General features: G+C 31.2%; 1 protein-coding gene across 6 annotated transcripts in view; it reads right to left on the reverse strand.

Annotated features, from left to right (window-relative positions):
• Positions 1-17,202, reverse strand: part of LOC106876891 (protocadherin-18) — a 178,052-nt gene that overhangs the window by 60,090 nt on the left and 100,760 nt on the right. The window contains exons 3-4 of one of the 6 annotated variants that reach the window (XR_008265540.1): positions 9,097-9,247; positions 5,861-6,041 (exon numbers count right to left, since the gene is read on the reverse strand). The exons of 1 other annotated variant lie outside the window; for it this stretch is intronic. Coding sequence is in view for 2 of the 5 variants with exons in the window: in XM_052973090.1 (XP_052829050.1) it covers positions 7,169-7,434; positions 9,097-9,247 (417 nt within the window). In the remaining 3 variants the exon portion in view is untranslated. Of the gene's footprint in view, positions 1-5,860; positions 6,042-6,500; positions 7,435-9,096; positions 9,248-17,202 lie in introns of those variants that run through there. 4 more of the 6 variants (XM_052973090.1, XM_052973091.1, XR_008265543.1 and 1 more) reach the window with 4 other exon arrangements.

A 17,202-nucleotide genomic window follows, 5' to 3' on the forward strand; every position in this document is an offset into this window, starting at 1 on the left:
AATACATTTTGAATTCATCTTATGTTGAATAATATATATATATATTCTTGTATGAAATTCGATTACACTTTTAATTAGTTCTAAAGACATCAAACATAAATTTTACATCATGCATGCAATGCAATTAAGTGAAGGGAAGGTGTATCATACCATTAGACAGTAAATTAAACTTTACGTCATCTTCATCATCACATAAAATAAATTTAAAAAATGATAAATACTTATTATAATGACTCAGCAGAGAGTACATTTTTCAATAAAGTAATTATTTTACATTTAACCTATTCTTATACAGACATGTATATGTTGACCGACTTATGGCAGATATTGCTATTTTGAAAATATTTTCACTATTGAAATTCTAGAACCATAAATGTTTTCTTTTGAAATTTTTCCATGATTCTGAATTTGAACCCAGCCAATGCCAACTTTTTATTTCATCTCATGTGGTCAATGAAACAAGCTATACTAGTCAAGTACTAAAATTGATGGTATTGATGGAGCCTGGTATTATTAATGTGATGAGCTGGCAGAATGATTAGCACATTGAACAAAATGCTCAGCAACATTTCTTCTCGCCCTTTATATTCTGAGTTCAAAGACACTGGGGACAATGTAATTGACTGTGTGTGTATGTGTGTGTGAGTCTATACAGTATTATATATATATATATATATATATATATATATATATATATATATATACACACACTCTTTTACTCTTTTACTCTTTTCAGTTATTTGACTGCGGCCATGCTGGAGCACCGCCTTTAGTCGAGCAAATCGACCCCAGGACTTATTCTTTCTGGAAGCCTAGTACTTATTCTATCGGTCCCTTTTGCCGAACTGCTAAGTTACGGGGACATAAACACACCACTATCGGTTGTCAAGCGATGTTGGAGGGACAAACACAGACACACAAACATATACACACACATACATATATATATATATACATATATATGACGGGCTTCTTTCAGTATATATATATATATATATATATACTACTACTAATATAGATAATAGGACAATACAGACAGAAAATGGAATTTCCATTTAGTCCATTTTCCGTTTCTATTGTTTCTATTATACTCAATGTACAAAAATAAGGACACCAGTTTGAATATACCAGTCAATGATAACCATTAATATTGTTTTGTTGCTTAACTCCAACTCTGAGTGAGTAGACTTATGATACAAGTCATTTCAGTAATAACCAATCAATCCATGATCATTCTGTCTTTTATAAGTCTAATGTAATCTTTTCTTTATTTAAGACAGTAGGGTGTGATTTGAGGAAGATACGCAACTATTTCTTGATGGCTGAGCAACCATGTAGTAGGTCGTTAATGTCATTTACCAAAGATGTTAAGGCTTTGTTGATGATTTGCTAATTCTCTAAAGAATTCTCTGGCAAATTACCAATCTGAAGGGAATTACTTGTACAGTGATAGTTACAAAGATTTAAATGAACAATCAATCTTTTATTCTTGAAAAGTACCCAAGTCTCCACTAATTAGTTAGCAAAAATGCATTTAAATTGATTCAATTAACTATACATTTTCAGTTTTAAAAAAAGTGGGGCAGAATGTGGTGTGTCTCATGCTTAGCATAAAGAATGTTTTCACTCCTACTCCTATCTATTTCATGATTTCCTCACCGTTACTCCAGCAAGTATAGTGAAGTTTATGCTCTGCTGAAGAAAAGCCTAATAAGACTAAAATACATCCAGAGCTACTTATCATGATTGCTGAAAGGATTCAGTAATATTAGCCATTGAGCTAATTTCATGTTTTTCCTGACCACTTAGTTATTTCTGATTAGATGTTTAATGTCCATTACTTTAAATATATAAGCACTTACTTAACTAAAGTTGTTTTCCCATATATATATATATATATATATATATATATATATATCAGAGGTAACTCCAGGTCATCAGTGTCACTCAGGCTCATCACAGATTTCGCATAAGACACATACCTGCTTGAAGAATTTCACACTTTTCTGTTTTATTTCTTGCTTCAAATGGATTATTTTTTTATATCTAGCTCTATGTCTTTCTCTGTTTCTAATTTAAGGGTCAAAATAAAGCAACCCTGTAAAATGTAGCTAATCTTTACACACAGACACACTGAATAACAGCAATCAAATAACGACAGCAGAGTGCACAACAAACTTTAGTGATCTGACTGTCACCTGTACTCTTGACAAGACATGCTAGTTAGTCTTTTATACCTCTCAGGCTCATTTGTATAAGCCTGAGTTGCTGAATTATTTTTCATTCCTTTAAGAATATTGTAGAATGGAAACAACATGGGCTGTAACTTCTGAGCCTGAGTCAGGCATGTGTGAATGATGTCGAGAGGATGTCTGCTATGAATGATATTTATTGACACTGGGCACCTCTAAGACGACCACCAGATGCTGAATGAAAATAAATGAACTGTGACCAGGCTCAATAAAAGAAACCTGAGTTATTGGCTGCAATTGCATACTTGAAGTCAGTGTTGGCAGAAATTAAATCAGCTTGCAAATACATGTTCACTTTACTAAATTTATACTTGGGTTAAGTCTGAATAGCCTGAGTGCTGGAGTCTCCACTGATGCATATGTGTGTGTGTGTGTGTGTGTGTGTGTGTGTATACATATACATATATATAAATGTATACATACATACATGCATACATATACACACAAACACACATATACACACAATAAGAAATTAATCTTGTTTTTTTATAATATATCAAATTTTGTGTAGACAAAGTAATTAAGGATATGAAGACAGGACAACCTCTTGGTCCATCAGGAATTACCATCTAGATGTTTAAAGAATCTGGCTAAATAGAATATGACATAATCACCAATATAGTTAATCATACTCTGTAGAAGTGTGTCATGCTCAACGACTGGTGAAGCAACATTTTAGTCAACTGTTTCAACGGTAAAGAGGATGCCATACACTGAAGTAATTAGAGAGGAATCAGTTAAATGTTGATGGAACCTATGGAAGTGGGAAACCCAAGAGTACATGAGATGAATTAGGGAAGACCAATCTAAGGTTATTGAGCCTCACAAAGAAGATAAGGGTGAATATTAGGTGATTCACCATACTCAGCAATCACCTAGAATAGTAGGTGATTCACCATACTCATCAAAAATGAGGCTCTAAAAGCATATCGTTAATGCCCCTGCACTCAATCTGTACCTGTCAAGCATTCCTCACAACTCATTTTCATAACATCCACCCCTTTGACCCTGCCCCTCTCTAAATATGACGCTATTTCTTCAGCTGCTATCCTTATATGAGAGCAGGACTGTATTTATTCTATGCTCACTTTTGTGCTACCAGTTATCTTTTTTTTCTTAGAATCACTTCCCTTGCCACCCATCCCTCTCTCTCAGCATCATCCTCAACTGCTTGTTTCCCTTTGAATACTCAACTCTCTCTCAAAGATGGTCATTAGCACTTCCCATTTTTTTTGTCACTATATCTACACCTGCGTATCTCTGATCTCCATCTCTATCACTGTATATCTTCTCTCTTCTCAACACTTCACATCATCTCACTATTTATTATTTGGTTGCAATTTTATTATATTGTTACTCTTCACCACATCTTTTTACATGTAGCTGCCTTTCACTCCTCTTCCCTGACCCATTTCTATTCTCTTTTTCCTTCTCCCTAAATGAGATTCCCCATTGACCATATCTTGACTCATGTTCACCATTCACTGCATTCACCTCTAACCAAATATTATCTCCTTTCACATTCATATGGACCTACCCTCCCAACCATCTTTGAGTTTCTTTCCTAATGTTCTCTTTATTCACATTATTGTGCTTTGAAGGTATATTCTGACACTACATCAGCACCATCTTTTCTCTCCTTCTAACTTGAGTAGCCATGTGTCTCCACTACTGCAAGACACCTATTCCTGCCCCTCTATCATAAGTTAACCTCTCAACACCTAGCATAATGCCACCTCCCTCAAAACTACATCCTCACTCTGTTCTTGTATTATGAGTTACTTGATGTCCCCACTAGTGTTGGTGTCATGTAAAAAGCACCCAGTACACTCTGTAAAGTGGTTGGTGTTAGGTAGAGCATCCAACTGTAGAAATCATGCCAAACCTGACTTTAGAGTTTGATACAGTCTGCTGGTTCATTGGATCCTAACAAACTGTCCTTCCCATGCTAGCATGGAATACAAACATTAAATAATGATAATGCTCTCAAAGTTTGCATACAAATCAGTTTTGAATATGAATATATGTGACTTTGTGAGGTGGGGGTGATTTATAGTAAAACAGAAAGAAAGAAAGTAGGGAATCAGGCAACATAAAAGATTTGAAGTTTCATGTGTAGAGACCCAGATGTTGCTTTATGACTTTCATTTAATAAAGGGAAAAGCAAATGAAACATAAATAGTCTGTTAGCCAGACAGAAATAAACAAAAAAATCTTAAATGGTTGGAATTATGTTCTGTTATAGAAATATCAGACATTTAGTTTACTGCTAGAATAAATAGTTAAAAAATCAAATAAATAAATAAACAAGTACATAACTAAAACTCGGTTTATTTATGGTGCCTGGTTTTTATTTTCTAATGATGAATAACAAAACAGAGTCAAGAGTTTATACTTTTACTTAAAATAGCAAGTAAATGAGAATAAATATCTAATCCTAAAGTCATCAGTGAAAATGTACATTTATTAAAGGAATATTAGTGTAAATAAACTGACTCGACCAAATTAAAGGGAAAAAGAGAAACTATTAAAAGAAAATCTATTAACATGTATGCAAAACATCTGAATTAATAAGTATTAAACATCTATGAGGATATCTATATGTTATTACAGTTATTACTTGAAAGATACAATAAATTGTTCTGATCAATCAAGGAGATTCTATGGAAATGCTGTAAAAACACATTTCTGACTTTGTAAGTCAAATATTTGCAGTATCCTTCAAGAATGTTAATTTATTCTATCTCATTAACATTGAAATAAAAAAAAAAACATCCAAGAATCAATGTTAGTATCTAATAACAGTGTTCATATATAAAAAATATATCTACAGTATATGCATAGCTCAGTTGGTCATGTGCTGATGAGCAAGCAGAGATAAAGTAGAATGTCAAATGGTATGTCATTTCTTCTTTCTATATTTTAAGTTCAAATTCTGAAGAGGACAATATAGACTTTCATTACTACTAAAGGGTCCCCACCTCTCCAAATATATACTATACAGCCATTGTCATCAATTCATTTGACTATAACTCCTTTGTGGATATCCTTCTCCTTGAACCAAAGTATAAAATGTTTATTAATTGAGGAACATTATACAAATCTCTTTTATATTTACTTCTACTGTTTTGTTGAAACTAACATAAGGTGTATCATTTTTGAGAGGAGGGACATAAAAGTTGTGTTGGTTTTGATTTCTTTGAAAAGTATTAATGATAAAAAAGAGAAATGAAGAGTTTAAAGACAAAAAATCAAATCAGACTTTGTTTACTGGGAATTAGCACTTTCCCCATCTCATACAATAGCATTTAACATATTTTAATTTAATCTTATACAATGTGTGTGTGTGTGTGTTTATGTGCATGTGTGTGTATGCATGTGTGTATGTACGTGTGTGTGTGTGTGTGTGTGTGTGTGTGTGTGTATTATTTCCCATTCACACTTTTGAGAAATAAGAAATTATGAAACTAATTTGAAAATATGGTAGTGTATAATTTGATATGCTGTCAATTATAATGCATTCAGCATGAACTCAGATGTAGATTATGATATAATTTAATTGATTAGTAATTTAATAGTGTAAAATATATATCAAAAGTATTACTTACCAGCAAATGTTGGTGAATCTAGCTAAGGTATTCTATGTTCAAGTGATGAGTATTTTGATTTTCTATGGTTGCCAATGACATCAATGTTAAGCAGGTGTAATTTGTATTGTTATATTGCCAACAAGATGCCATTCATTATATCATAGCTTTCAAATGTCTGGAAACTGGAGTCACATAGCAGCTTTGAATTGAATAATTAGTTGGCAACAAAATGAATGAAACAAATATCTGACACATAGAAAAAGGTTTCATCAAGATCTAAGTGTTTGTAAACAATCTTTATAAATTACTTTGTTGCTGTGATCTTTCTAAAATTTACATTTAGGCAATTATTATGTTTTACTATATCTATAAGATTTACCAACGTGGAAAATCCCATGTGACTTTTGAAACAAATTAAAAAGAATTGCTTCCACATTTATTTGTACATGGCTGCATTACCAGTGAATGAGGAAGCTATTTGTTAGAAACTTTAAGACTACTAGTATGAGCTATTTCATTTTGCATTTATTGAATAAAAACAGAAAGAAAAAAAGAAGCATAGTTTCAATTTTGATAACTTGTTGGCAATTGTTTTTGGGAATATTAAACAAATATTGCAATTTCATATATTTTTTCACTTAAAACAAATATAGCAAAATATAGTAAATAAATTTTGTTTATTTACAACTGAGGATTTATATACAATAAGTCTTTGCGAATATGTTTAAATATCTTATACAGCTTTTGTCTCTTGTGCTCATGCCACTTTGCACTGAAATTTCACAGTATTTGTCTAAAATAAAACACTTTGTACTGTTTAAACATTAACATTCAAACAATTGTATGTAATATAGTTGAAATAGTTTTCTTGGTTAAAAATAAAGCGTTTGAACAAAACTAATGGAACAATTCTGTGATAATTAGCTGACTCTGGGAAAATACAGAGTATCATATTTTAAAATTAAAAAAGCTAATTCTCTTTTAAAAGTAAGGTTATTTTATTTCTTTTCTTTTTTATTAAACTAGAAAAACATCAACAACATGAAGCAAAATACAACTGTCAGTAATTACACAGAAGCTAAGTTAATGTTTTTCCTAGAAGAATTATGTAGAAATAATTAGAACATTATATAAAATATATTCTGATTTGTGCAGTATCTTTCTGTAGCACAGCAGTCATGCTTATTTACAATAATTAGAATAATTATAGAGGGGGTTAAACATGTTTACTGTTAATTATATTGACATTTTATATTTGAAAAGAACCTATGTGTAACATTGGTGTTTCTTGTTAGAAAAAACTTAATGAATGGAATAAAGTTATTTTTATGGTTTTGGTACTTTAGGTACAGATGGCAGGGGTTTGGGGAAAGAAGAGAAGCTATTTTTTATTGGTAAATTCCAAGGTTCTGGGAGATTAGCAGTTTTTATTCTTAAGGATTTAAGATCAATAACATCATTGCAGACAATTTTTTGATCAACAATTGCTTGACAGGAAGGTTTTGTAGAAATATCCTTGGGTTTGTGTGATGTCCATGGTAAAGAACTCCTACTTTTGTGTTGCTGTTGATCCTCTTGACAATGCTTGAAACCTCGTAAAAGTAAACAAAGAAAACAAAAATGTTCATTGTGAGCTAAGATTAGGCTTTGTTAACATTGATTTTTGTCTAAATTTAACTACTTTGGGTATATTTCTCTCCAGAAAGTTCCTCCTCTGGTATTTATCTCCCTATAACTTAGAATAACAAGATTTTGAATGAATATAGCTTTTGTATACTCTTGTAGATATTGTTGCATCTTAATTTTCATTATGATTTAGCTTCTATTCTTTTTTTTTAATCTCTTGTGATAAACAATGTGGAAATCTAATTGTTACATTCCCTTTTGCTTTATAAATAAACTTAGTCAAATAACATATATCTATGTTGATTTGTTGTTCATAATTTCACAATTCCAAACTGTAAGAATCCTTTCTGCTGTTGAACGTATTTGATATTTGTTGATTATTGAAAAATAAATTGCTGATACATCTTTCAGGTTTTTATATTGTTTACTGTTATTAGTTCAGTCTTTCTTTAGCAATATTTAACTTTCCTTTCCCTAGACTTATTGTTTATCAGACACATTATAAGCGTTATTTACAAGTAAATTGTAAATATAATTTGTGTCAACAGAGATACTGAATTCTTATATATCTAAATTGTTTTAGATGAGTTATTACTAGAGCATTTTGAATTGTTAACATCGTCCTTTTTTAGCTCATACAAACTATGTTTGTGTTTGTTTATCAACTGAGGATCATATAGATATATGATTACTTTTTACAAACTCTTTAAAGTTCCAGTTTATCCAGCAGATAGTACAATATTACTTCAAGTAATATTTAAATTTTTTTTTTTTAGTGGCAACCATATTGGGGAGGATTTGATACTGGGTTTACTGACATTTAACATTAAATGAAGAATCATTGGTTAAATCTTCTTCCATTTCCAGGCTAATATCTGCCACTTCTGAGAACGAATTTAGATTTACAAACATTTGTCCCATTTGTCTGTAAAATAATTAGGGAAAATGTTGAAATATTGCATAGTTTTTGAGTTTAATGCAAATACTTTTTCCTGATGACCAGTCTAAAGCATTTGAAGAAATAGTCTTTTGCAAAAAGAAAAAAAAGTAACTAAAAACGAAAAATAATTGTTTTTCATCAGTATTGAAATGTTACCTTGTTTTTAAGGTAGTGATATTTTGAGTACTTATTATCTGTAAATGCTATACATACTAAAGAGTATGTTATACTAATTTGAAAATTCACACCTTTTTCTAATTTCAATTTTCTAATTTTTAGATTTCAAAGTGGGGATCAAAATTCTCAACACAAATGTCTTGGAAAAAGAATTGCATTGAAAACTAGTAGCACATTAGCTTAGCCACAGTCATATGGCTGGAACTAGTTAATGAATAAAGAGAAAAAAGTTTTGATCCTGTATAGATACTTAAAATATACATCTTGCTAATCATGTTAACTGTTTTACAAAGCCAATGAAATAATTCATGTACCAGCTTTTGAACAAATTATCCTATATAAAGAAAACAATGTTTTTAACAGTTTGAACACTGGAAAATTATTCTATAATTGTTTGATAATAAATTAAGTGATGAAGTTGAAAGAGAGGTATTAGATTTAGAAAAACAGGAAAACTGTTAGCCTAGAAGGCTTGTAAATGACGGGAACTGTTCTTTTATGATGTACATACCTGGTAAGGTTTCGTAATGTACTGTATTTCTCTCACTCCATCCATGTCCACTGTCACTATCAGAAGACATAGTTGATATTTTATTGAAATGGTCAGTAGGTATAAGCATAAGTTCATGTTCTTTACTAACACCAGATGTCACTGCAGCCTCCTAAAGACTCGTAATCAAACAAAATGAAGGTGAGAGAAAATTTGTTATATAACAAAAAAAAAAAAAAAAGGAAAAATATAATTTGCTTAATTACAATACACTTAAAAAATTTTTTTAAATTAGAAAAATAGATATTCATATAATTTTCTAAAACTTCTGAGGCTGTTTGAAAGCTATATGGTACAGTGAAATTTATTTTTAAAATATCAAATAGCTGGTTGAACAATATGCTAAATTTGCAATAAACATGTTTAAAATATCCTTGTTTGCAGTGGTGGCTTGTGGTTAATTTGTAGTGCACACAAAAATTATTTTATGAATATTATATGTAGCAATACCCATTTATTTTAGTTTAACCCATAGCTATTATTCATAACAAATATATTTTAAATATAACTGTAAAACTGTATATCGTTTAGCCTGGGTACATTATTAATTGTTGTATAATGAGCCATTAAAGAGCCATTAGAATCTGCTAGCTAAAGTATTGCTTGTATCTCTTTTCTAATGCAATGTGTCATTTCCAAATGCATTTAGCTCACAATGAATGAGATCAGATTTCTCAGAGCTCCTTGAAATATTTAATATCAATCTCTTAGCTCCTTGTGTGAGAGAATGTTCCACAGAGTAAATGTTTTTAATACTGTATGCTCTTAAGAGTGTTAAATAATAAAATGTAAACCAGCAGCTAGGAATGGATATTATTAGAAACAATGGCCAACCCATACCAGCATGGGACATAAGCATTAGATGATAATGCTGAAGACAATGACGATGACAATATGTTATCTATATTTCAAAACTTTATGTTTACAACTGTGCCTTTATAATGAAGGCATTATATGCAACATAACATTTAAGTTCTCAGAACAGATTCTAAACACAGCCATAAATGCATATATACAAATCAGTAAAATCAAATGTTTAATATTCAAGACATTTGGATTTTATTGCTATAATTTTTAATATGAAAATTATTTTTATAATTTTTGTAATTGCACAATTATTAAAGCAATGGACGAAATACCTAGTTATAGTAATTATTTTCTGGCTCCAAATCTTGGTGAAAATGACATAGCCTTTTATCTTTTTAGGGCCATGAAGATAGTTTAAGGGATTCTTAGTTATTAAAACGGATCTTTCATTAACTGGGTTAGTTGCAAAAAACACAAAATTTGAATAAATGTTAATAATCATATTACAGGGAGCTGTAGGGAGAGTTTATCCAGACTTGCTGAACCTGCCTTGGCTATACAGAGGAAAAAGGTTAATAATATAAGTTGTTAGTTAGATTCAGTTAAATTGATTAAGTCTTGCTGCTAAAATATGTGTCTTCTTTGTACCCAAGTTAGAAATCATTACTTATATCTCAGGAAATTCACATCAAATTACATCTAAAATATTGAAGTATATTCATATGTATCTATATAAAATGACATACTTTTAATGACAAAAATAAGTTTTTAATATCCATTATTTCAGTTTTCTTTTAAAACTATGCATTGAATGTCTAGATGTCTGGAATTAGGAATTTTTGCTAAGACCAATGTTTCACAGAGACTATTAAGCACATCTTTAGCAATAGAAGCCTCTTCTTTTTTTTTTTCTTTTAAATATGTACATTTATGCTACTTTCCATTTAGCTTGATTGCTAATCATCATCAGGTGTTTTATTCCTGGATTTACACATAGTCATAGGATTGGGTTAAGACTAAGGACCACTGTTTTTAAACTAAGGGTAACAGTGCTTTTATCAATTAGACAATTATTCACATCCATGAGTATGACACCTGATGATGATCAGGCTTCACATGAATCAAAATGTCATGTTAGCATTTTGAATTTTAAAAACTGTTTCCTTTCGAAAGATGAGGTTAATTGCCTGCAAAAATTATATTCTTATCAGCATATCTATCAGCATATTTATAGTCACCATTGAATTTCTTAATTGAGTAAGTTGTTTTATTAAAGGTAATTAGATTCAATTTTATACAATCGTTTGGAAGAACAAGAAACCCTTCGGATTTTGCTTTAAATTACTTCAGATATCATATACATATGTTTGTGTGTGTATACACACACATATATGTGTAAGTATATATGTGATATACATATATATATATATATATATATATATGTATGTATATGTGTGTATATACATATGTATATGTGTAACCATATGTATGTACATGTATATATATATGTATGTATATATATAAATATATACATATGTATGTACATATATATATATATATGTGTGTGTGTGTGTGTGTGTGTGTGTGTGTGTGTGTGTGTGTGTGTATATATACATCAGTATGTATATGTATATATGCATATGTATGTATATCTGTGTGTGTGTGTAACTTAAGTGGTACTAATAATTAGTAAGATTTTTTGTTTTCTTTCATAGATTGCTATATTTTAAAATTAAATTTAGTTTAGCAAGCCCTTTTATTTTTTTTCCAAGTTTCACTGGTTTATAAGTATTTCAATATTGCAATAAATTCTACAAAAGAAGTATGAAAAAAATGAAAGCCAAAACAAATTTTTCTTCAATAAATCTAATTGATATCACTAAGAATGACAGCAGTTAAACTTTGGTTTTGACATTTCAAAAGTGAGAATAAACTCAGGAACATAAATAAAGACAACAGAAAAGAACAAAAAAGCAAGAAAAAAAAAAAAGAAACAAAAACAAAGATAGCAAAGCAAAAACGATCAATTTAGATTCTAGCCAGTTTTCATTATTAATAATAAATAGAACTATATCTACAATACCGTTTAAAAATACATCTGATGAAATCTATATTTCTGAAAGTAGAGTTTCTCCTATTTTAATTTTCCTACAAACGATGAATTCTGAAAGGATTCTAGAAATTGGCTTGTAAAGTCTATAAAATGTCTGAGGTTTGACATAAGAGATTTGCTTTAAATTATTAAGTATACTATTTGATGCAGCAACTCTTCTGTTAGAGAATAGACAAAATTGGCAAGAAAGTGAACATAAAAAATATATAGACACCAATTTATTGGCATCACTCAACTTATGTATATGTTATAAATGTTTACTAGTTTCGCAGCCAATATTGTAATTCTTTTTTGTTCTCCTTCTTTCTTCCTTCTTGCCTTCCTTTCTTTCTTCTTTTTTTTCCTTCTTTCGTTTTTGATATTAGAAAATTAAACATTTAGTTATCATATATCAAGCCAAAACTGAATCTTAGAAAGTGAAGGCTCATAAAAGAAAAAGTAAAGAAGCAAATATATATGTATATATATATACATATATATATATATATATATATATACATATAACAAGAAAAATTGGCAATGAATCAAGTAATAAAATCAATCAATACTGCCATCATTATCATTATTATTATTGAAGATCTTAATGTGATCAAGTATAGTATTGTAAATATTATTTAACATTTTCAAGTAATTAAGCTAAATGCAAAATGTAGCTCTATGAAATATAGTTATGTCTTAAGATCTCACTTCTTTTGAATGTTATTAACAATATTGTTTGCTGTCAACAGAATATTCAATAAAAATAGTATAGCCATATAATATGAATTTTATAGATATTTCTGCGCTTTAATTTTCTTCTATTAATTGGAAAGTTCATGTTCTGGATAGCCTACACAGATATTTTTTATTAGTTCTGATACTAACTACCTAATAAAGGACTAACATCTTATTTTGTGAGCATTTTAATGTCAAGACGCTTGCCTAAGTTCAGCCAAAAAATGTGTTTATTTCTTTTAATTATATAGTAATGTGATTGTTCTTTATTTTGGGAAAATATTGTTAAATCTTATTTGCTGTGAAGAAAGAAAGTATGCAAATTTCATGAACACAAGAAAGTTCATAGCTTAATGATGGTTTTATATTTCTGAAACAGTATAGCTTTGAAATTTACTAATCTTCGCAGTAAAAAGTCTATCTATGTAGTGTGTACTTATAATAGAGAAAGAAAAGAAAAGTGAAAGCGATAGAGAGATAAAGAAAGAGATAAGGAGCAAAAGAGAACATATATTTAATAAAAGTATATGTTTAGCATTATTCAGTTCTGACATTTGTGTATGGTGAAAAAGAAAAAGAATGTGTATAAAAAAATAAGCTTTTTTAATTTCTTATTTTTCTGGGGAAGGGAAAAGGAGCAGTGTTATGTCTTTGCATGCTCTCCAAGACATGTTTCAATTAATGTTGTTAATGTTCCTTTTGAACCATTTGTTAGTCATCACCTTCAGGAAAGGCATGAGAAAAAAAGGAGTTTCAGATGCACAATATACTGGGCTTGGTGATGAGGACCCATACAATAAGTGTAATGGAAGGACAACTTCAAACCATAATGGTCTTTGATACATTTGTCCTTATTCCAGTGTATACTGACTTATTTCCAAAAATTTGTATGGATGCATCATCATCCCTATCATTGTTTTAACATCTACTTTTCCATATTTGCATGGATCAGATAGAATTCATTGAAGCAGATTTTCTATGGACAGATGTCCTTTCAGTCACCATCACACACTTGTTTCCAAGTGAGGTAATATTTCCCTGTAACTGAACATGTTTTCATGGAAGATTAGAAATGAATAATACTGCTAATATGACAATGACACACTTTCATAATGTCTAGAGGAGACAGAATTTATCCATAGATCAAAAACTTAATCTGAATACTTAGAGTCTAAAGGCACCCAAGCTTCAAACTCTGGTGTTAAACTGGGTGACAGATTAAGTTTTCATTCAAACTTGCACGATTTACTTTGGCTTTAAATCTTTAGACACATGCATAGCTGTGTGGTTTAGAAGTTTGTTTTGTAATCATGTTGTTTTAGGCTCAGTTCCATTGTGCAGCACCTTGGGCATGTGCTTTCTTCTATAACTCTAGGCCGACCAGTGCCTTGGAGTGAATTTTGTAGTTGGAAACTTTGAAAGGCCCCATTTCTATCTATCTATCTATCTATCTATCTATCTATCTATCTATCTATCTATCTATCTGTCTGTTTGTCTGTGCATGTGTGTGTGTGTTTACCTCCACCCCTCCCTAATTGCTTGACAGCTGGTATTGGTTTGTTTATGTGCCAATAACTAAATGGTTCAGCAAAAGAGACTGACAAAACAAATGCCAGGCTTTAAAAAGAAACAAAAATAAAATACATGAGCATTAAGATTGTTTTGGCTGCAATCCAATGATTGAAACAAGTAAAAGATAAAAGCTAAAATAAAATAGAATTTTAAACTTAATATTTCTTGTTTAATAACTAAAAATAATTAATTCACTGCTATTATCTTCAGTGTAATGCATCAATCTGAGATAGAAAAGGGAAAAAGGCCAACAAATGGGAGAGAGAATGATTCCTAACATATACACAAGACCACAAATCTGGTCAGGAGGAGTTAGTGGATCAAATCAACTCCTGTATTTGTAGTTTGTTGTTATCAATTTCAGGAAGATGAAAAGCAACATTGATCTTTGCAGGATTGGGACTCAGAACATGGAATAACTGCTAATCATTGCAAAATGTTTTGTTTAATGTTCTAACAAATTTACCAGTTCACCACCTTACAGATGTGACTAATAATAAATTTCACAAACTATCAAAGATTATCTCAAAATAATTTGATGAATACTAGTGTTCTACAATAAACAGTATTAATATAAAGATTATTGCACTCAGATGTGAGAAATTATTTCAATCATTACCTTGTGCTGTACTTCTTGAAAATTAGGTTATAGATTAATTTTTAATTATTAATTTATTATTCTGCTGTAGTTGATAGTTATTTTAAAATTCTATTGTCATTTGAATAATACCCATTGTAGCTATTAAAGTTTAAACTGTATGCAAACATACATATGCACACAAACACACACACACACACACAGACACACAACACACACACACACACACACACAGCACACATACACACACACACAACGCACACACACCCATAAAACACACACTCTCTCTCTCTCTCTCTCTCTCTCTCACCACCTCTCTCTCTCTCTCTCGTTGAAAAGTAACACACAAGTATTCACAGACGCACATTTGTGCACACCCAACACACATTGTTTGTTCTTGTTACATTGGATGCAGCCTTAGGACTGCAGTTAATGATGGAACACCACCTTCAAAGGTTTTAACCGATTATAGTGACTTCACTATTCGATTTTATCGATGTCACAAAGATCAAATGGTAAACCAGCCTTGAAGAAAAAGGACATAACTTTAAAATAAAATACTAAATATATTTTTTAACAGGCCCCTTTTATTCTCATTTTCTCATTTCTTATATATGTTTATATGTATTGAATATAGCCAGTATATATCTGGGTAAACCTCAAGTTATAATGTAATGAAGAGTCCTGATGAAAGTGAAAATATAATATTACAATTCAAATCTTTATATACAAGTGACTAAACATGTTTCTATGTGCCTGAAAATATTTCTGCTTCTATATTGTCATACTGCTTCACTACTTCTGCTATTGAATTGTCGCAAACATGAATTTGAGAGCCACAATTCAAAAAGCTTCAGTTTCTAGTAAAATATAAACCCTATTTTAAGCATCGAGTTCATAATTTTTCCTTGTATAAGAACAAGCTGTCACCAGTCCATATATAATGTGTACATGTGTGTGTGTGTGTGTGTGTGTATGTGTTTGTGTGTGCACACATTTGTGTTTAATTACAGCATCTTAATCATCTAATATTTACTGAAAAAGTACCATTCAGTTTGTCCTTCAGCATTTGTAGTAGAGTGAAACAATGTTATGTGCTTGTCCCCATCGGGTGCTTCCCTGTCAGGCTGAAGCATCCCTTTGGAACATCAGCCAATGATGTTTACCTTCAGGCAAAACTTGACAGGAAGCTTCAGTCAGTCCTGCTGAAGATGAAAATATAAGTAATCAAAGTACTTATGAGAGGCAAGCTGCTTGCAAGTAATATGGCACTGGTAACACACCCAGAGCAGTAATTGTGAGAATGCCTCATGGAGAATTTCACAAAAGCCTGTCAATTCTTCAGCTTGACCATCAGTCTGATGAAAGTGAATGTACAGGGCCAAGGTGTTGGACAATCCCCTATCATTACCATCAACAAGTATGAACTAGAATGAGTCTATGCATTCACATATATTGGTTTCACCATCGTAGGCAACCTCTCTCTGCTAACTGAAATTAACAGATGTGCTAGAAGAGCAGTTTCAACACTAGCTGCGCTGAAAATGAGAATCTTGGAGAAAATAGTGTCCACCAAGATCGTCATCTGCAAAGCTTGCATCCTCAGCACACTCCGTTATTGTAGTGAGACCTGGAACATTGACTTCAAATAAGAGCTGCATCTCAATACCTTCCATCTATGCAGCCTGAGATAGATTCTGGGCAACAAGTGAACTGACTGAGTCACCAGTAATGAGGTTTTGTTTCATACACTGATATTCAGCCTCCTCATCTTACTGTAACAATGATGCCTCTGCTGGCTTGATCAAGTACTCTGCATGCAAAATGAAAGAATCCCAAAGGACCTGCTGCATGAGGAATTGACATCTGGCAAAAATAAAACACAAAGGACTGTACCCGTCTTCATTTCATGGATGTTTGCAAGCAAGACATAATATCTCTTTACATGGACATTAAAAGGTGAGAGGAAATTACTGGTGATTGCTCCCACTGGAAAGTGAAACTAAACAAAAGTTTCATAAAATGAGAGGTGAGGCTGAGGCTTGTTGATGAAGAAAAGGGAAATCAATGGAAAAACAACATCAGGACACGTCTGGTAGACAATGCCTTCAAATGCAGTCACTGCTGCCAGGACTGTCCCTCACATGTGGGTCTCTGCAGTCACAAAAAAATTCTGCTTTGCCAAGACTGAAGCAAAACTTTTCAGGTACAGATTCATGGTCTTGCAAAGTCAATGGATATCTCACCACATGCACACTCACAT

Source organism: Octopus bimaculoides, chromosome 14, assembly GCF_001194135.2.
Source record: "Octopus bimaculoides isolate UCB-OBI-ISO-001 chromosome 14, ASM119413v2, whole genome shotgun sequence".
In the NCBI taxonomy this organism is placed as follows: Eukaryota; Metazoa; Mollusca; class Cephalopoda; order Octopoda; family Octopodidae; genus Octopus; species Octopus bimaculoides.